The sequence below is a fragment of the Tripterygium wilfordii genome, chromosome 17 (genome assembly GCF_013401445.1).
Source record: "Tripterygium wilfordii isolate XIE 37 chromosome 17, ASM1340144v1, whole genome shotgun sequence".
In the NCBI taxonomy this organism is placed as follows: domain Eukaryota; kingdom Viridiplantae; phylum Streptophyta; class Magnoliopsida; order Celastrales; family Celastraceae; genus Tripterygium; species Tripterygium wilfordii.
Genome location: NC_052248.1, coordinates 215,967 through 233,853, shown reverse-complemented (window position 1 = coordinate 233,853; position 17,887 = coordinate 215,967). Strand labels below are relative to the sequence as shown.

Below are 17,887 nucleotides of genomic sequence, written 5' to 3'. Positions count from 1 at the left end.
GTAAAAACATGTATCATTGCAGCAGGCTTGCATTATCACTGGCACATTAATTAATATTAATTATATATCTCCAAAAATAGTATTAATATATGCTTATGATTTTGATATGATTGACCATATATATATATATATAATTATTATTTGGTACATGCAAACCACTCCATCAGATATGGATATATTTTATACTTTATATTGCAAGTAATAAACATAAATATATTTCTTTTGTAAGTGAAAAATAATATTTGTGTAAAGAATATTTGTGAAAATGAGGCCTTGTCAGGATTTCGACACAACAGCGCTCTGTATCTTACTCGGTCTCTATCTCGCGCGCTCTCTCTCTCTCTAATCTCTTGAAATAGGTAAAAAGAAAGGAAAGGGGGGAGAGAGAGAGAGAGGGTGGGTCGATGATATGCGCATTGTTGAATCGCGGGTTTGGGTTTGTTTGGAGATCGATTGTGAGGTTTCTTAGCAGCTCATTTTTCAGAGCCATGAACTTTTTCCTAGGTTGCTTCCGTGTCAGGGACAGTCGCCGCCGTCGAGGAGGCGTGATCGGCTCCGATTCTGTTTCTGCTCGATCGAAATCCACTGTACGTCATTCTCTCTCTCTTTCTTTCTGTTTGGTTGACGAGAGAAAAAGTAGAGAATTTTGTTTCTTATTTTCTTTTTCCGTAAAAAAGATATCAAAATGGAAGCTTTGTGCTTTCGTTTTCACGCCACGTCTGTTTGGCTTTATCATTGATTGCCAAGAAAATCCAAGTGAAGAAAATTGTTTTTCTTAGTATTTTTCCCCCTTTTAAGTAGAAGAAATGGATAAAGGTGGTGTCTTTTTGTTAAAGCGTTAGGAAATGTTTCTGTATTCTCTGGATCATTTGAAATCGAGACTGTCATGATTTTGGGCCTTCCATGTTTGGCTGTTGAGATTAGCTAAATTTGTTGAAGAAGAGAAAATTGAGCTTATGAGTAGAAATCGCTGTACACTCCTTCTTTTGCTGAGAAAATATAAACCAAAGATGAGAGAAATTATGTTTCTTTTTGGCCTTTTTGATATGGATAATCGGGAAATGGAGCTTCTTATGCGTGTATCCACACAAAAGAATTGGCCTTTGAGATATTTAAAACGAGGTGAAGAAACCACAATTGAGCCATGCAGATAACTTTGTTCAGTTAATATTAGCCAATCGAACATTCCAAGAGACGATTACAGCTGAAATTAAGAGATTTTGTGGTCATTTTCTGTTTGATTGTTTGAAAAGCTAGCAAAATATTGGACAAGCATTGGCTTGAGTTTCTGAGTTTTCTTTCCTTTGAAAAAAAACAGGAAGTGAGTTCTTGCGATTGCTTTCAACTTTTGAATAGATAACCAACCTAATTCTGCTTCCTGTTGAATTTTCTTGGTTGTATCATTTTTGAGGTTGCTTGAAATTCCAAGATGTGTATTTGTTTATACACAGTTACTTACTGCATAATGGAATTCATTTACTTATTTTGTGTCGAACTTGGTGATTCAGGAGACTGTTGTTTCAAAGAATCGCCTATCATCATTATTTTTATCAGAAGGTATAAATATTGATATTCCTATATCGTTATTTATGTTCTGATTTTGTTGGACCATATGTGAAATTTTGTCCTTATTTTTTTTGATCGTTCATAATGCTGCTTAATGGAATTTGTTTCTGTAGAGAGAGACGATTCTCCTGGCAGTAAAAGGGGAAATTTTTATTTGGAGTCTCTACAGATTGACAAGGAACTCAAGGAAGAGGTATTTAATCATGTTTCGGGAGTAATTTTCTTTGGAACATTTGTGCAAGTATTGGTCATCAGAAGGTTTGTAAATTGTTGTAATTTTAAGGTTGAACCAGACCTTATATTGAATTTTATCACATTTTATACTCCAAAGAGTGAATTGCTAAATATAAAAAAGAAGAACACTGTTTATTTCTTGGTTATTATACCTTATAATTTAACAGTATTATCAATAATGTTATTTTTCACTCGATTTTTCTTAAGCATTATCAATTTAAACTTGCAAGCTGAAATCTTTCTTCTTGATTATGCTTCTGTAGGCCAAGTTTCTCAAGGCTTGTGGTACATTGCCAGAGACTCCTGCTGAAATCCGAAAAGCCTCTGAAAGGTTGAAAGGTTCTTCTGTTTGCCACAGAGATTCAGAGCCTTTAGAGTTCCATTCTTGGCTACCCGACTCATCAATCCAGAAGCTGCAGTCGGACGAGCAACTCGATCTGCCCCCTACTCCTATTAAGCTTGGTGAAGAGCTGAGAAAGGACTTGGAATCTTTGGAGCACACACCTAGGAGGTTGGAATTTTTACCTTAGTAACTGTTATCAACTAATTGCTGCACATTATATTACGCATCCAGGGCACATGACATGGAATGAGTTAGTGGCGTTGATCAATCTAGTCTACCCTAAGTTGTATTACCTGTTAGCTCAGGAAACTAACTGAGGCCACCTAACTAAAAGTCTTTTTTGTCTTGGAAAATGAAGAATGTATCAAATTGTTAAATATGCTGCCCCTCTGGATTTTGGTGTAGTGGGGTCTCATAGAGATCTGAATACTTTGTCTGCATCTTTCATGGATGTTCTTACTTTTTAATTTGCCTTAATTTTTTTCCAACAATCACACAACTGCCTGATGTTTGCTTCATGTCTTTCTTTCTTTTTTTCTCTTTTTTTTTTTTTTTTTTTTTTTTTTTGTATATGCATATCCAGTGTGGAGAACACCAGGACTTCTATCAATTCTACCCAGGTCACTGAGACCCCGAGTACTAATGTTTTAAAGGCTGCTGCAGATCAGCTTGATACTATTCAGCGTGGGAACAAGTCTGTGCATTTTGAATGTGATATTGACGTATCATCCTCTAAAGGTTCCTCATCTGAAAATTATAGTCAATATTTTAGGGGACCTGGGTCTCCAGGTGATCTGAGTGTATCAAAGCCTTTACCTAATCCAACCCCATTGAAGCTTTCAGATGATTTGCAAATTCCTGGAACTGTTTTTCCTGCAAACCTAGAAAATTTAGCTGATGGCAAGCCTCGGATCAGATCACAGTATGTCTATTCAGTCTTAAACCCAGTTGAGAATGTATCTAAGTCGAAGGAACTGAAGAAAGGTGATCCTAACTTCCCTCAACTTTCAGGCGAGATAAGAGAATTTATTGAGCAGCCCGAGCACGCAACAACTACGTCAGAAGTGACTTCAAAAGACCCATCAGTCGACAATGATATGAAGGTAGATTCAAGCTCGTCTTCATGGCTTAAGCCGCCTTCTAACAGAGAGACTTGCTTCGGTAGAACTCTTGGGGACCGGCCTATCATTGGGCTTGTTGGTGCTCATTGGAATGAGAATGAGCAACCTCAAATCTCACCCAAGTGGTGGGATGGGAATGGAATCCCGAATTCAACTAACAAGTACAAGGAAGTATGTTTCAGGGCTTTCTTTATTCCCCTATTGTTGGCCTCTTGGAAACTGCATTTATGACATCTGCTTTTGTTGCAGGATCAGAAAGTTAGGTGGCATGCAACACCATTTGAGGAGAGGTTAGAAAAGGCACTGTCTGAAGAGAGCTTCATTTCTCAAAGGTATGCTTGCTGCCGTGTGCGCTGTTTTTGGATTAAGATGTTACTTTAGGTTGCTAGCAGTAGAAGCTAAGGTTGCTCTTTCTCCAAAAGATTATACTTTATACTTTATTCACTGAAACCGTATTGCAATTTTGCTCCATTTTCGCATATGATATTTGAAATGTAGCGAAATCTATGTTCGTAAATATATATATAGAGTTGCGTAACTTGCGTTGAAACTGCTACCCAATCATATACATCCAAATGCACGCCTTCATGTTGTTGACCTCAGACCTCATAGCTGGAGGATTAGGCTAAGGAGTGATCCGTTAGTTAAAAATAACCACTTGGGACCCATACTCTCGTGTCAATCTATTTAGTAGTGAGTAGGATTAGGAATGCAATTTTTTAGGCATTGTTCCAAGTAAAATTGTCAACGAAAGTAGGGTCAATTTCTATTAGTTTGCTGGTATCAGTTTGTTTTTATTTCCACTGTATGCACTCTGACTATAGTTTGTGAAATACAGGAAGCATGTCAATGGGAGACCCATGCTGTTTGAGGATTGTGATGAAAATGACACTGCTGTTTCTCAGTTGCAGCAACCTTCAACGCATTCTAAATCAGTTGTATCATTCTGAAGAATCAGTGGAAGGACTGCTGCCGAAACTGCATGAGGTTTGTTTCACCACCATTGGATGATGGGGAAGAATGTAGTCATGTTCCTTTAAACATGGAATGAAACCTTTGGGTGTTAATATTTGATGGACTGTGAGGAACCCTTGAATGAGAAATCCCATTCCAAAAGGGTCTGTGTGATAAGCAGGGTGTGTAAACTTGTTGAGCCGAGTTTCTTATAAAATATGTACACTTACCATGTGAATCTTGGATGCATATATTGAAAGGTCTTTTGATTGATTGATCATTCAATATATGCATATTATGTATGTTGTAGGATATTTTGTCTTTCTTGACTGAAAGATAACTCTCTTATCTATTTTGTCACAAAGTGCGACGAGGATAAACAGATTTTGTAGCATTGTTCATGGGAGGAAAGCTCCAATATTGGAATTAAAGCATACAGCTTCTTGCATCATTGAAGTTGGAGATTACTACAGGGCCAAGTAACTGTCGTGTTGCAAAGTTAACACGTGCAGCTCATGCAAATAGGGGAAACTCTTCAAAGACTGCGGATTATGTAGTTTTGTTCATCGAAGCAAAGTTCCAGCTTTGGGGTCAAAGGTACATCTCATTGTTGAAGATTTTTACAAGGATAGTGTACTTACTTCTGCCCCTCTCTCTCTCTCTCTCTCTCTCTCTCTCTCTCTCTCTAATTTGACTATGGTGACGGTGCAAGAGCATCTGCATCATATTAGAAAATGTTACTATTCTCTAGGTTATAGATTTTTTATGCAACCAATACTGCATCAGCGTACCCAAATGTAGTAGTTAGTTAAAATAAGTAATGTATGGCCCAAATGTGGTAGTTAGTTAAAATAGGTAATGTATGGGTAATCTGATGCGCATCTTATTGTAAATTAGTTCTTTATATTTGTTCTCTAAAATAAGAAAAGAATCATTTATAGGTAATCTAATGTGAATCCTCTAACACCCATACAATTTTAGGTTCATTCCCCCTAGCACAATTTTCTTTGTTACCATGACAAAAACGTTCATTTGGCTCGCCGCTCACAAATAGTAGAAGGGGCACGCCTCTACGACTACGAGGCATTATATAAGGAGAACCAACATAGACCCACTTGGAATATATCATTTGAAAGAGAGCGTGTGAGAAAAAAGAAAAAAGATGGTGGTGAAGGTCTATGGTCCTAATTATGCTTCACCCAAAAGGGTGATTGTGTGCCTTATTGAGAAGGGTATTGAATTTGAGACTGTACCAGTTGATCTCTTCAAGGGAGAAAACAAAAGCCCTGAATATCTCGAGTTACAGGTCGGTTTAATTCTTCTTCTTACTTTGCTTGATATTTAATCTGTTGAATGACCGATAACTTTTGAATCTGCTAAATATGCAGCCTTTTGGAGAGCTTCCTGTGATTCAGGATGGAGATTACATTTTATTTGGTATTCAATTAAGCCTTTTGCTGTCTGTTTCCTTTATTCTAATGTCCCAGATCATATTGATGATATATGGGTATTGAATATTTTTCTCAGAATCAAGAGCAATCATAAGGTACTATGCAGAGAAATACAAGTCCCAGGGAACTGATTTGCTTGGGAAGACAATAGAAGAGAAGGGTCTAGTGGATCAGTGGCTAGAAGTTGAGGCACACAAGTACCAGCCACCACTGTACGACATGGTGGTCCAGATCCTGTTTTTCCCCAAAATGGGAATTCCCAAAGACGAAAATAAGATGAAAGAGAATGAAGAGAAGTTGTCAAAAGTGCTGGATGTGTATGAGGAGAGGCTGTCAAAGAGCAAATACTTGGCTGGTGATTTCTTTAGCCTTGCAGATCTTAGTTACCTGCCATTCACTCAGTACTTGGTTGGTCCAATGGAGAAAGGGTATATGATAAGGAATAGGAAGCATGTGAGTGCTTGGTGGGATGATATTAGCAGCAGACCATCCTGGCAGAAGGTCCTCTCCTTCAACTTCAACCCTTAGATTCCTTATGGGGCTTGGTGGTGGTGGTTGTGGGTGTGTGTTTACTATGTTTTTTGTCTTGTAATAATCCCCTCCATTGTCTGGAAACACTTGCTTTGTGTTGCAGACACTAGTGGGGTTTGGTTGGAGTTTTGAAAAGTATGCATCACGGGGTTATAAATAAAGTTGTCGTTTTTCTTCTCTTATTTTTGTCCCTAATGAACATATGGTCTTCATAGCCCATGGGAGGAAGATGCGTATCAAATTTTGATTACGCTACTAAAATACACTTGAAAACGACAAAAAACCCTTGACCCCACACTACAGATAGGAATGTTCTTGTCATGTGAATTGGACCTAAACTTGGGCTTGAAATAAAGCAGGGCGTTTAAATGAACTCTAATTGGGCTTGATCCATTTACATATTGCATGCCTATCAGGACAACAGGACAAGACATCATCAAGTTAATTGGGCTTGGCTTCTATACTTAAATGCATCATATTATGTTTTTGAAGAATTCATAAGCCCATTGAATTGAATTGAATTGAATTATTTGAGAAAGAAAAAGGGCAAAAAAAGATATTTTCTTGAAAGTGTTAGGCAAAAGGCGCTGGAAAGAAAATGAACCTCCTTTACTTGGAAAATTCTGTGAGAGGAATGAATGAATATATTCATACCTGTGTGTGTTTGTTTTCTTCTTGTTCACATGGGTGTGTTGTGAAGTGCATACATGATACATGTACTGTAATTAAAACCCAACCCCCCAGGATTTATTCGGTGGATTATTATTATATTATAGCATGCATTAATAACATTATCTAAATTAGTTTTGGTGTGTACACACACATATATTATACGTAAGTCAACGTTTTTGGTTAATTAATCAACATCATTCTCGATTATTAAAAAAAAAATAACAATCAAGGGATTCATTTCATCTAAAGGTAGTCTCTTTTTTTTTTTTTTTTTTTCATCTGAAAGTAGTCTCTTAATTACCATACCGACAAAGGCAGGGGTAAATCGAAGAGAGAGTGAGTCAAATTTGTGTATTAAGACCTAATTATGCGCATGAAAATGACGTCAACAATTAATCATAATTAATTTAGACAAAGAGAGATTAGGACATTTGGTAACCCCAGATTATCGATGGAAATCCTACATTTTATTACAAAATCATGACAAATGAAAGTGAGAGTTTTGTTTTACAGCTGCCATTGATGTAAATAATAATAATATTCAAGAGGGATAGATACTTTGTATATGGCCAACTAACAACCCAACTTTAACTTTGGAAAGTGAAAGGGATTCATCTTGAACTTATTAACTTTCGCAATCGGCCTTACAATACCAACTTCTCTCAACTCCGACCCATTCGAGCTTTCAAATTTCCTACAACTTCTCTCAACTCCTTACGATATATTTCTCATCTCCTTCTTTATGCACTTTTCTCAACTCCTCCTGATCTTCGATTATCCACATTTTTTTTATGTGTTCTGACTACTTATATTTGGTTCATAGTGATGACACTCTCAAATCTGAGGGAGATCGGATTTTCTTGTTAAAGGGAAAGTCAAGATCCTTGATTTAGAACTATGATGTTGGTTGTTTGATATTTTTTTTGTTCAGTCTATGTAACTCAGTGTAGTCTGATGGAGTATGGTGTCATCTAGCGATGGCTATGGTTTGCATTTTCCTTTTTTTAGTTCTCCTGTAATCCATCTATATGATGGCTCGAGTGATTTAGAGACTCAAATTCTCTTATCCTTTGAGTAAATGACTACAATCTGATCCACGACCTTTTAAAAAAAAGAAGAAGAAACTTTCGCAATCATATATATATATATGATCAGATCTCGCCGGCCCCATTTTACTTTTGATTTATACGTACAGACATATGAAGAAGATGAATAGAATATATATATATATATATATATATATATATGTTGAAAATGACATGGAAATATTATATGCATGTTTAGTTTTTCTAGACATGGATCAATTTGTAAAGCATGGATCACAATACAATAGTGCTTATAGTAGCTTTCCTTACACGTACGTGTTACATGACTTACTATTTTTTCACACATGATGTTGCTCTTAATTAATTAATTAATAATCGCAATTACGTTAATTAATTGTTTAGTAGTTGTTGGGAAAAAAGAAGAAGGTTCGATCGCATTTCGTATAGACTTTGACAAATATTAGTCTGCCTCATCATATCATATCATATCAAAGACTTGACCTTTTCCTCCAAATTTGTTTTCAAAATTTTAATTTAATTTATCAAGAAAATTAATTTTCCTTACTTGGTTGACTACAAAATCATTTGTGGCCATAAAATTCCAACACCTGGACTATCTTTTTGCGAAATACTTTGGACCACCTTTAATTACAAGTTCTTCTTTTGTTTTTTCAAAAGGAATTAATTATATGTGGGGTCTAAAATATAATTCAAAGAAAATTATTTTCTTGGTGAATTTGGTGGGCAATAGCAATTAGCAATCATCAATGCATGCTTTTAGTTTTAGGATCTCAGTCCACACATGACACATGCATGCAAGGTTTGACAGACTTACCTCTATTTTTTTTTTCTTCTATTTTCTTGTTTGGATTTCACATATTTATTTATGAAATCATAGCTAGGTTATCAATTAAATTAATTTTCCAACATTGAGTTTTATTTTCTTTCAATTTGGAGAGATAATTAAGAGTTTGAAGAAAAAGGAGCAATGAAATTATTCACTGACAAACTATGTATATGTGTATATATATATATATAGAACCAACAAGTGAGAATGGAACAAGATCCTAATTATATGTGTAAATTCTTGTTTGTCATGATAACCAAATTAGTCATCTCATATATATATATATATATGTAACCATATGGAATTGGAAGTCATGGGCTTTTGTGTCAAAACTTTCAGCCTCTCATGATGAAATTTCCCTCATCTTGCGTATAGCAAGGAAAATAAAAAGAACAGAACAGAACATATATGTATGTGTGTATATATATATTCTCTTATGCGGATGTCCGCAACTTAATAATTTATACACTTTATTTTATTTATATATATATATATATAGACCATCTAGAGGATGATATATACAATGAACTGCAGCTTTGAGATTGAAATAAAATATTAAATTATTTGGACCTCTAGCTTGCTTATCCATCGATGACAATGATTAATAGTCCAATTAATATGAGACGTGGGCTAAATTGTTAGTCTAGCTAGCTACCTAATTAAGCCCAATAATCTTATCTTTAATTTTATTTTATTTATTATACTTCTTTTGAAAAATTGGTCGTCTGAATCATATCGATATATAGGCCTGGTCTTATAAGGGTTACATCAACATATGAACACTCAATATTAATCATGCTAAAAGACTTCAAGACTCGGATGTATATGAACTTCATTCTACAAAGATTCACGTTGATATGTTGGGATTTATTTATAATCGTTGTTAGCTAGCTACCTAATCAGTTGAGATATTATAGTTAATTATCTTGGTGCAATTCATTAGAAACTAAATAAGAACATACAAATAGCGATGAAGAGTTTTTTGGCCAAGGTAGTGTTCTTTTCTAAAATATATATGAGCTCGAGATGGTGGGTTCGAATCCAAATCAATGGGTTGTGGGGATGGTGAGCTTGTCATCGAGTCAATCATTTCGTTGATAGCCTAGTTAATTGGTGAATCTTTATGGGATCAAATTATATGGTCTTGGGAGGTTATGAGTTCGATTTTTATGCGAGTAATACTCTTGTGGTCATTTGTTGAGCTTTAGCCCAATTTAAAACTACATGTGAGAAATTTATATACGCACGGGCATGACAATCCGAGTTTATATCCATATCGAATGTTCAAATGACAAGTTTGTATGATATCATTATCGGTTATAGGAAAAAAAAAATGTTCGTTGAGTCAAGTCTTAAAACCTAATACGTACGTCTAGTGTTCACATGATCTTTAGAAAAAAAAAACTTAAAGTAATTAAGAAATTCCCTATCGCATAATTAAGCATTGGACGGAACCCCAACTCTCTTACTATATCTAAATGTTATGTATGTATGTATATCTAACCAATTGATGATCAAGAAATTAAGTAAGAGTAAAACTAATTTTGCTTTCGAGTTGAAATTAATAACCCCTAGGTCCCTAGTCCATAAAGGAGGCTAAATTTGGCACCTTTTGGTCATTGCCTAGCTAGCTCATGTTTTATGGATCTGGACCCCCATCTTTTTCCCCGATCGATATGTGTCATTTGAAAGCTTCTTCTTTGAATCTCTTTCCATACAAAAAAGTTAGCTAGGCTTGTTTAAGTCAAAGCTGGGGCCCATTTCAGGCTGACTATTATATATTTAAGTTTCAAGCTTATATAAGTCTCTATTTATCATCACATGTAAAGACTTTTTTCTGCTGGCTCTAGCTTACAGCTTTATATATACATAAATATCTTTAATCTATAACTATACATAAATACATATATGTACGAAGCTTCCATTTTTAAGCCCTAGAGAGAGATCATAGAGATCAAGAGAGAGATGGAGGCGGCAAAATTGATCAGTAGTAGAATTGAAGAGAAGAAGAAGGATGATCAAGAAGAAGAGATGCTTCCAGGGTTTCGATTCCATCCGACGGACGAAGAACTTGTCGGGTTTTATCTCCGGCGAAAGGTGGACAAGAAACCCATTAGTATTGAACTCATCAAACAAGTTGACATCTACAAATATGATCCATGGGATCTTCCAAGTAAGATTTCATTAATTCGATCGATCGGTTCCTTAATTATTTAGTATCTTTTATTTTATTTATTCATGCAATCTCTATCTTCTTTTATATAGTTTCAGTTCGGACTCACTGCAACTAATTAAGTCTAGAAAAAAAATAATTAAAGTTGATGAACATGAAGATCCAGTTATTGGATTATAAGAAATGAACAATATATACGAAAAAAATAAAAAAAAAAACGTTTATATCTTTCTATTTTAATGTCTTCAAAAAAGTAAGCTTAATTGACTTGATCCACTTTATACAGCTGCTATGAATGAAATTATATATTTCAATAATAATAATATATATGCCGACCTATAACTATAACTATAACTATATATCTTCATTCTCACCCAAGCATGCATGTGTAGATAAGATTAATTGCCGTATAATTTTTTCATAACCAGCGGATACGGTTTTTTCATATATATTTGATGCGCATGAACATACGTAATCTATTGTAGTGAATAGTGATGCTTATTGACTGTGCCTTAATTTCTTGGTTTGATTTTTGTTGTGGCAATGAAGAAGTAAGTAGTAGTGTTGGAGACAAGGAGTGCTACTTTTTTTGCATAAGAGGGAGGAAGTACAGGAACAGCATAAGGCCTAATAGGGTTACAGGATCCGGATTTTGGAAGGCCACCGGCATCGACAAGCCTATACATTCACTCAAAGATCCCCATGATTGCATTGGCCTCAAGAAATCCTTGGTCTACTATAGTGGAAGCGCCGGAAAAGGCACGAAAACCGATTGGATGATGCACGAGTTTCGACTCCCACCAAATGGGAAGAATATTAATGCCAATATTGTCTCTACCCCTCCTCATCATGTTAAGAACAATATTGCTGCTCAAGAAGCTGTAAGAATACAATATCCATCTCCTCATTTTTACCTTCTTTCAGCCTTAATTAATATGGTTTTTTGCTCATCACTTCTTAATCCTGAACTATACATACATACATATATATTCATATTTTGCAGGAAGTATGGACCTTGTGTAGAATCTTCAAGAGGATCTCATCTTACAAAAAGTACACACCCCACTGGAGAGAAACAGCAGCACCACATACTACAACTGATTCGAGTTCAAAAACATGCAGCCTTGAATCTGACCAAAACAGTTTTGGAGATTCTTCTTATAATAATAATGTTCTTAACTATGAAAGGAAACCTGCAGCTTTTACAGACCAAGTGATGAGTACTACTGATGTTCATCAGCGAAACCACAACTTTCTGATGAGTCATTTGGCAGCAGCACAAGCACAAGCTTCACATACTAATGCTACAATGGCGGCTTACACAAGCTTCTGCAATAACAACATTAATAATCCAACCAGTAATGATGGTTTCTTTGGGGAAGGAAATTGGGATGAGCTGAGTTCAGTTGTTGAGTTGGCGGTTGATCCATCTCAAGCTTATTATTGATGCAGATAATTACTTTCTTTTTGAAGTTAAAAATGAACACTAAATATATATAGCTTAGTTGGGCTGTTAGTTATTTTTTTTTCCCTTTCTTTAAAGGTTTCCTAGCTGGGGTTTACATTTTTGGTATAGTAACTGACAGAACTGATCTCTCTTTAATTTACAGATGCTATATATGTATATACCCCAACTGATAAATATATATTTTTTAATCTTATTATTGAGATTATTTCGCTAATATGTCCTATTAGTAATGTTACATACCTCCAAAATATGAATCCTATTTTACCCCAAATGAATATACCATCTAAATAGCTATTGATTATAAACATATATATAGGTTACGATTTAGTTTTGCAGGTTGGGCTTGCTCCATACTACATATTACAGGCCTCACTGATTTCAAAAAGCCCAGCTCAGGCAAAGAACCAAACCTGGAAATAATTGAGCATCAGATGTGGTCTATCCACCCAAGTTGGTTTAATTGCTGATTGGGAATATTGAAGGACGCAAAGCCCAAAACCCCTTCCTGGATTGGCCAAGTGGGTAATCGAGTTGGAGGCATTCCCAGTCATTATTTAGTATTTACACTCCCTGTAATGGTGGCTTGATAGCCATCACAACCTGCTGATCATGCTTTTCAAGGTTTACTCAAACACATGTATTTGCAGTTAGCACAAGTCCATTGAATTTCCATAAACATGGAAGTCAGACTGACATAACAACATAACAGGACTGGATGAAACCGTATACAATCAAAACGTGTGAATTGCTTTTACAATTTATCAATGCCAGATAACATGTAATTACACTCTGAATAAGTATCATAAACAGTTTATTCTGAGCCTATCAAAATACACTCGAGAAGGTAATCAAATTTCCATTCAACATGGAAGGACATACCAGCAACACTGATTCCAAATCAGCCTGTCAGTTACTTGATGCGGGGGAAAAAAGTAAAGTAAGTTTATAAATCTCCTCTAATTTGGCCAAATAAAAGAACACTTTTAATAGTGTGCCACTCCCTAGAGTTGATTTCCTTTGAACTCTGAAGTATCAAGTTTCATATTATGGCTGATGAAAGGCATTGCCTCCTTGGTCCTGGTGACTATTTACTGGTGAGCTAACAACAGGAATATCCAGGCTGCTTCCCTCTGTCTCTGGCGCAATTTCTCTTACATCAGCTATCGTAGCATCCGTGGCCTCAATATCACTCCATTCACCTTCGCTTATCATTCGGCGGTTGACCTGATCTGTTGCCATATGGACTACACTCTCTCCAGAGACTGAGACTTCTTTAGATACGCTAAGACAAGCTTTATCAACATTCTCTTCTGACAAGTCTACATCCTTTGTCTGGGGAAGATTGCCACCAACATTTGATGACTCACTCTTCTCCTCAAAAACTTGTTTTGTGTCAATCTGCTGTCTGCAAAATTCAGTCAGAACATGTGTCAAATCCCACAAGTAACAAGGACGTACTGTTCCTTCGATCTATGAAAAAAAATTGCTCTCTTCTATAGGTCTTTTCTATTTTTTTTTCTTTTCATTGAATGAGGGTACCTTGGGAAATTGTTCACCTCCAATGTCAAACAGGAAACGTTGGCAGCTAGATACTTAAAAAAATATTCATATATGAAGGCTCACTTTTTCTCCATATTTCTACTTAAAACATTCTCACAATACTCAATCTAATCATAATAATTTTCCAGTGTGTGTCCTCCATGCAAAGGATACTTGCATCCCAAAGCACTCTGATCTAGAACAAAAGTTGCAAGAATTACAAAAGGCATGAACATCCCTGTAAAGCTAAGTGGGGCAAGATGTTAAACCTTTGAAGCTGTGCTTGCAGCATATTTACATAGGCCAGAAGCTCTTGCTTGTCCTTCACTGTGGCAGCCTCTTTCTGCGCAGCCTCTTTGGTTCTAGCTTCAGCATCTGCCTCCACTACCCTGACCTTCTCCTCTGCTCTCACAACAGCAGCTTCTAATATGACAACACGCTCTCTAGCTTTTGCAAGCTCAGAACGCCATAAATGTGCCTCTTGGAAAGCGGAATCTCTCTGCTTAATAAGTTGTTCTTTGTCTTTACTTAGAGCCATCACCTTCTCTTCAGACTCCTTTAGCTAAGAAAATAGATACCTCAAATAAACAAGAAGCGCAAAACTATTGATAAAGCAGCAGTTCACTAAACTAAACTTCCTAATCTGTTAAGAAAATTACATTTGTTAAAGAATGGCAATAGATAATGAGTGAACATAAGGAAAACATATACTGGAAGTATCGAATTATATCTATAATGTGAATCAAGGATCCTTTTAATGAAACATCTTAAATTCAAATGCAAAATATTGCAAATATACACCCAGACCCCTTAGGAGGGTGACAATTTATCATTACCTTCAGCTTGGATGAATCCATCAGTTTCTCAGATTCTTTTGTCAAGCGCTCAATCTCAGCACAAGCGACCCTCCTTTGTTCATCCATTGTATGAGCTGCAGATGCGGCGGCCTCAGCAGCTTCAGCTGTCTCTGATAGTTTTTCTGCAATCGCTCTTATTGTTGAATCCCGAGCACGGAGATCCCGAGCCAAATTCTGCAGTTCCTCATCTTTTACTCTTAGTGTTTCCTGCAAGTAGGTTACTCAGAAAACTAAGGATATTGAACTAAGGAGATTTTCAATGCGCATAAAAATAGACTTCAAATTGACATAAGTAGCATGGACAGCCACAATGCACAGATGGATGTTACTAGCTTCAGCACAAGAATATCATTTAACATGGAAACAAGTAAACACCAAATAAATGAAAGAGATATCAGTATATTCAACCCTGTAAGTCTCAAGCCACGCTAAAGCATGAAATCATAGGTCATGACGATCAAAAATCTAAATTGCACAGGTAGAACCAGTATCAGCCACATTGTAACAACAAGGACAGTAAGTTCTGGTGTAAAAATAAAATAGATTAAAATAAAACAACAAATTCACTAAAAGACAAAGCAGCAGTTGGTGTATACCTTCATAATTGTCATGTCATCCATCGGACCATCATTTATTCTATTCGGCATCATTCCCAAAGCATTTCTCAAAGAAATTTGCATTGCTGCTTCAATTTCTTTAGAACACTCGAGGGCTGTCGAATTGGCAGCAGCAACTACAGTTGCAACGGTTCCTGTTCTTGAGGAACCATTTCCACTTAGGGAATTCACAGCCTCTTTATGGGCCTTTAGAACCAATTGTGTCGCACTGGTTATTAAAAGGAAAAACCAAGACAAGCATCAGAACAAATCAAATGGTCATGATTCCCAAATTAATGAATGCATCTTGCATGAAAGAACAAGAGTTCTACCAATTAGTACCTGTTCTAATTGTGGATGCGCGTCTATGAATGTTCTTATTTAGCTTATACAATTAGACTAGTTGGGTTATTAATTAATACATTGTTATAATATAGACTGCATGACGTGTTAACAAATGTTTTGCTAACTCGTTTTTCCATTACTATTAATTCATTTTAACAAGTTAATTTCTCAAATTCAGTATATGTTCTTGAATGACATGTTAGCACAGAATTACTTACCAAAAAAAAAACAGTATTTGGAATCGTCAGGGACGTTGAAAAATTCAAGGAACATGACCAAAATGAACTGGGATAACCATATCCTGCATCACATGTAATAAGTAGCAGATGACTTACTTTAAAGTTGCTACCCACGCTCTAGCCGCACCAGGAGTCTCCGCACAGAGAAAGTAGTCCTTTTTCAGAGGAGTACCAATATCTAAGGTTATGTAGTTAAGAAGCATTGAATCACACTAATAACAAAGGAACAATGTTGCCTAACAGGACAAACTTAAGAGGTTCTCACAATGCCAAATAAATATAATAGAAGGGCTTAATGTGGATACAGAAACAGCATCCATCATACTTGGGAAGTCCACTGGAACACAGTAAATTGGATAATGATGTTAGCAGTCGTTCAAATCAAGTATAAACAAGACAAACTCCTGGACGAAAATTTAAATTAGGTATGAATTAAACATTGATCTTACTGAAAATTGACAGGAGATAATGTAATTGTGCTATTTTCGTCAAATATAATAGATCCCTTGATAGTTGGCTCATTTCTCCTAGTCCTGAAACAAGTAAAAAAGTGGGGGACATTGAAGATTATGTGTTCTAACCATGTCATATGAAATTAGAGATTGATGCTGAGAAAAAAAAGAACATTAAATTATCCATATATTTCGATTATCTGCTCACTTGTAATCCATTTTCCCTGTCGTCGGGTCTAATATCACCCATCGTTCATTCCATTTCCTCAGCTGTTAAAATGAGTACAACACGGCTCGTCATCAGTATGATTTAAGAGAAAAAAGTGAATTAAGATAGTAACATACAACATATAAACATAAATATGCATCATTTGTAAACCGTCTGAAAATTTATGATATTTTGTTGCCTAAATTTTTTATCTTTTAAAGTTGCAATTCACAAGAACCATGTTACATAAAGGTGGCCCACATAGGGTAATGTTCTTTTTCAATTTCCTACGTTCTTGCCGAGCAAATCTAAATTCATAGTGCAGTTTCTGCCAAATAAAAATAACAATCTCTTTTGCACATGACCAGATCATGCTGTTTGATCTTTACTTCTCAATAACAATAATAACGCACACAGCTCTCTTAAAACATTCAAATACTTGAAGTAAACAAAACAGGAGATTAAGAACAATCTCTTTTACTTCGCATGATATATAGATGCTCTAGAATCAGGCCAAATCAGGGCAGACGCCAAAGAGCACTACGAAATTCTCTCCTTGCAGCTACAAGCCTACAATGATCTTCTTCAGTGATACTCCTCTAAAACTCCTATGAAATTTCATTGAACGCAGGCAATAGGCAATGTTAATTCTCTATCGAAGCTGTGGAGAATTTAGGGGTCAATCTTGAAAGCCAAATACTGACGTTGTGCTTGTAAGTAACAAGTTACACAAAATCCATCCGAGTGCTAATCCCGAAATCAACTCATTCGAACATCAAAATTTTAAAAATAAAGGAAGGGATATAGAGAAAATGATAGAATCATACTGTTTCAGATCTCTTAAGAAGTGGGCCCTGCAACAAGTTCTTTCCAGAACTTGACGCCAGCTGCCGTTTGATCTTCTCCAAGCTGTTTTGCATACCCGCAACTATCTATTGATACACAAATCAACAGTTCAATTGACTCATCGTGAAATCAAAACCCTTCTCGTTAAATTTGAACAAAGAAGGAGAAATACGTAAATCCAAGAAAAGAAGTGAGATGGATAATTGACTTACTGTGGAAGAACCATTGGAGGCCATGATCGATAGAATTAGGGCTTCTTCTTCGTCTTCAGGAAATGCTGGAGAGTACTTTGATTGGTTTTATGTGAAGAGAAGGCTGTTAGGTCTGTTAAACATTTGGACTTGTAGGTGTTGATGTTGCGGTTTGCGGAGGCTTCATCACGACTTTTAATTTGTTTTT

The 17,887-nt window shown here is 35.9% G+C and overlaps 4 protein-coding genes across 6 annotated transcripts; 3 read left to right on the top strand and 1 right to left on the bottom strand.

The window, feature by feature from the left end:
• The first annotated feature begins 291 nt into the window (after positions 1–291).
• On the top strand, positions 292–4,564 carry LOC119982563 (protein JASON-like). The gene is made up of 7 exons (XM_038826019.1): positions 292–587; positions 1,509–1,557; positions 1,680–1,759; positions 2,064–2,311; positions 2,727–3,435; positions 3,514–3,596; positions 4,103–4,564. Exons 1-7 carry the CDS (start codon positions 405–407, stop codon positions 4,212–4,214), a joined length of 1,464 nt encoding a protein of 487 aa, XP_038681947.1. The 5' UTR covers positions 292–404; the 3' UTR covers positions 4,215–4,564.
• A 775-nt stretch (positions 4,565–5,339) lies between these two features.
• On the top strand, positions 5,340–6,382 carry LOC119982564 (glutathione S-transferase F9-like). The gene is made up of 3 exons (XM_038826020.1): positions 5,340–5,524; positions 5,607–5,655; positions 5,746–6,382. Exons 1-3 carry the CDS (start codon positions 5,381–5,383, stop codon positions 6,195–6,197), a joined length of 645 nt encoding a protein of 214 aa, XP_038681948.1. The 5' UTR covers positions 5,340–5,380; the 3' UTR covers positions 6,198–6,382.
• Positions 6,383–10,587: 4,205 nt separating this feature from the next.
• LOC119981766 (transcription factor JUNGBRUNNEN 1-like) lies at positions 10,588–12,641 on the top strand. Of its 2 annotated transcripts, none has more exons than XM_038824887.1 (3): positions 10,588–10,938; positions 11,491–11,819; positions 11,942–12,641. In XM_038824887.1, exons 1-3 carry the CDS (start codon positions 10,731–10,733, stop codon positions 12,383–12,385), a joined length of 981 nt encoding a protein of 326 aa, XP_038680815.1. In that variant the 5' UTR covers positions 10,588–10,730; the 3' UTR covers positions 12,386–12,641. The 2 variants fall into 2 exon arrangements, with proteins under 2 accessions (XP_038680815.1, XP_038680814.1); XM_038824886.1 differs by having other exon boundaries at positions 11,488–11,819; positions 11,942–12,622.
• A 483-nt stretch (positions 12,642–13,124) lies between these two features.
• LOC119981764 (switch-associated protein 70) lies at positions 13,125–17,861 on the bottom strand. Of its 2 annotated transcripts, none has more exons than XM_038824884.1 (10): positions 17,701–17,861; positions 17,470–17,574; positions 16,643–16,704; positions 16,432–16,515; positions 16,288–16,319; positions 16,079–16,160; positions 15,399–15,627; positions 14,782–15,009; positions 14,215–14,507; positions 13,125–13,811 (listed from the first exon to the last, which is right to left on the bottom strand). In XM_038824884.1, the coding sequence occupies exons 1-10, from the start codon at positions 17,722–17,724 to the stop codon at positions 13,451–13,453; spliced, it is 1,500 nt and encodes a 499-aa protein (XP_038680812.1). In that variant the 5' UTR covers positions 17,725–17,861; the 3' UTR covers positions 13,125–13,450. The 2 variants fall into 2 exon arrangements, with proteins under 2 accessions (XP_038680812.1, XP_038680813.1); XM_038824885.1 differs by having other exon boundaries at positions 14,215–14,501.
• Between the last annotated feature and the right edge of the window lie 26 nt (positions 17,862–17,887).

Bases quoted from the DNA above. Each gene is read 5' to 3' on its own strand.
- LOC119982563 (XM_038826019.1), top strand. From the start codon at position 405: ATGATATGCGCATTGTTGAATCGCGGGTTTGGGTTTGTTTGGAGATCG. The intron at 2,312-2,726 runs GTTGGAATTTTT...ATGCATATCCAG, and splicing joins TTGGAGCACACACCTAGGAG to TGTGGAGAACACCAGGACTT. The intron at 3,597-4,102 runs GTATGCTTGCTG...TGTGAAATACAG, and splicing joins GAGAGCTTCATTTCTCAAAG to GAAGCATGTCAATGGGAGAC.
- LOC119982564 (XM_038826020.1), top strand. From the start codon at position 5,381: ATGGTGGTGAAGGTCTATGGTCCTAATTATGCTTCACCCAAAAGGGTG. The intron at 5,525-5,606 runs GTCGGTTTAATT...CTAAATATGCAG, and splicing joins CTGAATATCTCGAGTTACAG to CCTTTTGGAGAGCTTCCTGT. The intron at 5,656-5,745 runs GTATTCAATTAA...TATTTTTCTCAG, and splicing joins TGGAGATTACATTTTATTTG to AATCAAGAGCAATCATAAGG.
- LOC119981766 (XM_038824886.1), top strand. From the start codon at position 10,731: ATGGAGGCGGCAAAATTGATCAGTAGTAGAATTGAAGAGAAGAAGAAG. The intron at 10,939-11,487 runs GTAAGATTTCAT...GTGGCAATGAAG, and splicing joins TGATCCATGGGATCTTCCAA to AAGTAAGTAGTAGTGTTGGA. The intron at 11,820-11,941 runs GTAAGAATACAA...CATATTTTGCAG, and splicing joins ATATTGCTGCTCAAGAAGCT to GAAGTATGGACCTTGTGTAG.
- LOC119981764 (XM_038824884.1), bottom strand. From the start codon at position 17,724: ATGGCCTCCAATGGTTCTTCCACA. The intron at 16,516-16,642 runs GTGAGCAGATAA...TACTTGTTTCAG, and splicing joins ACAGGGAAAATGGATTACAA to GACTAGGAGAAATGAGCCAA. The intron at 15,628-16,078 runs GTAAGTCATCTG...TTTAATAACCAG, and splicing joins GCGTGGGTAGCAACTTTAAA to TGCGACACAATTGGTTCTAA.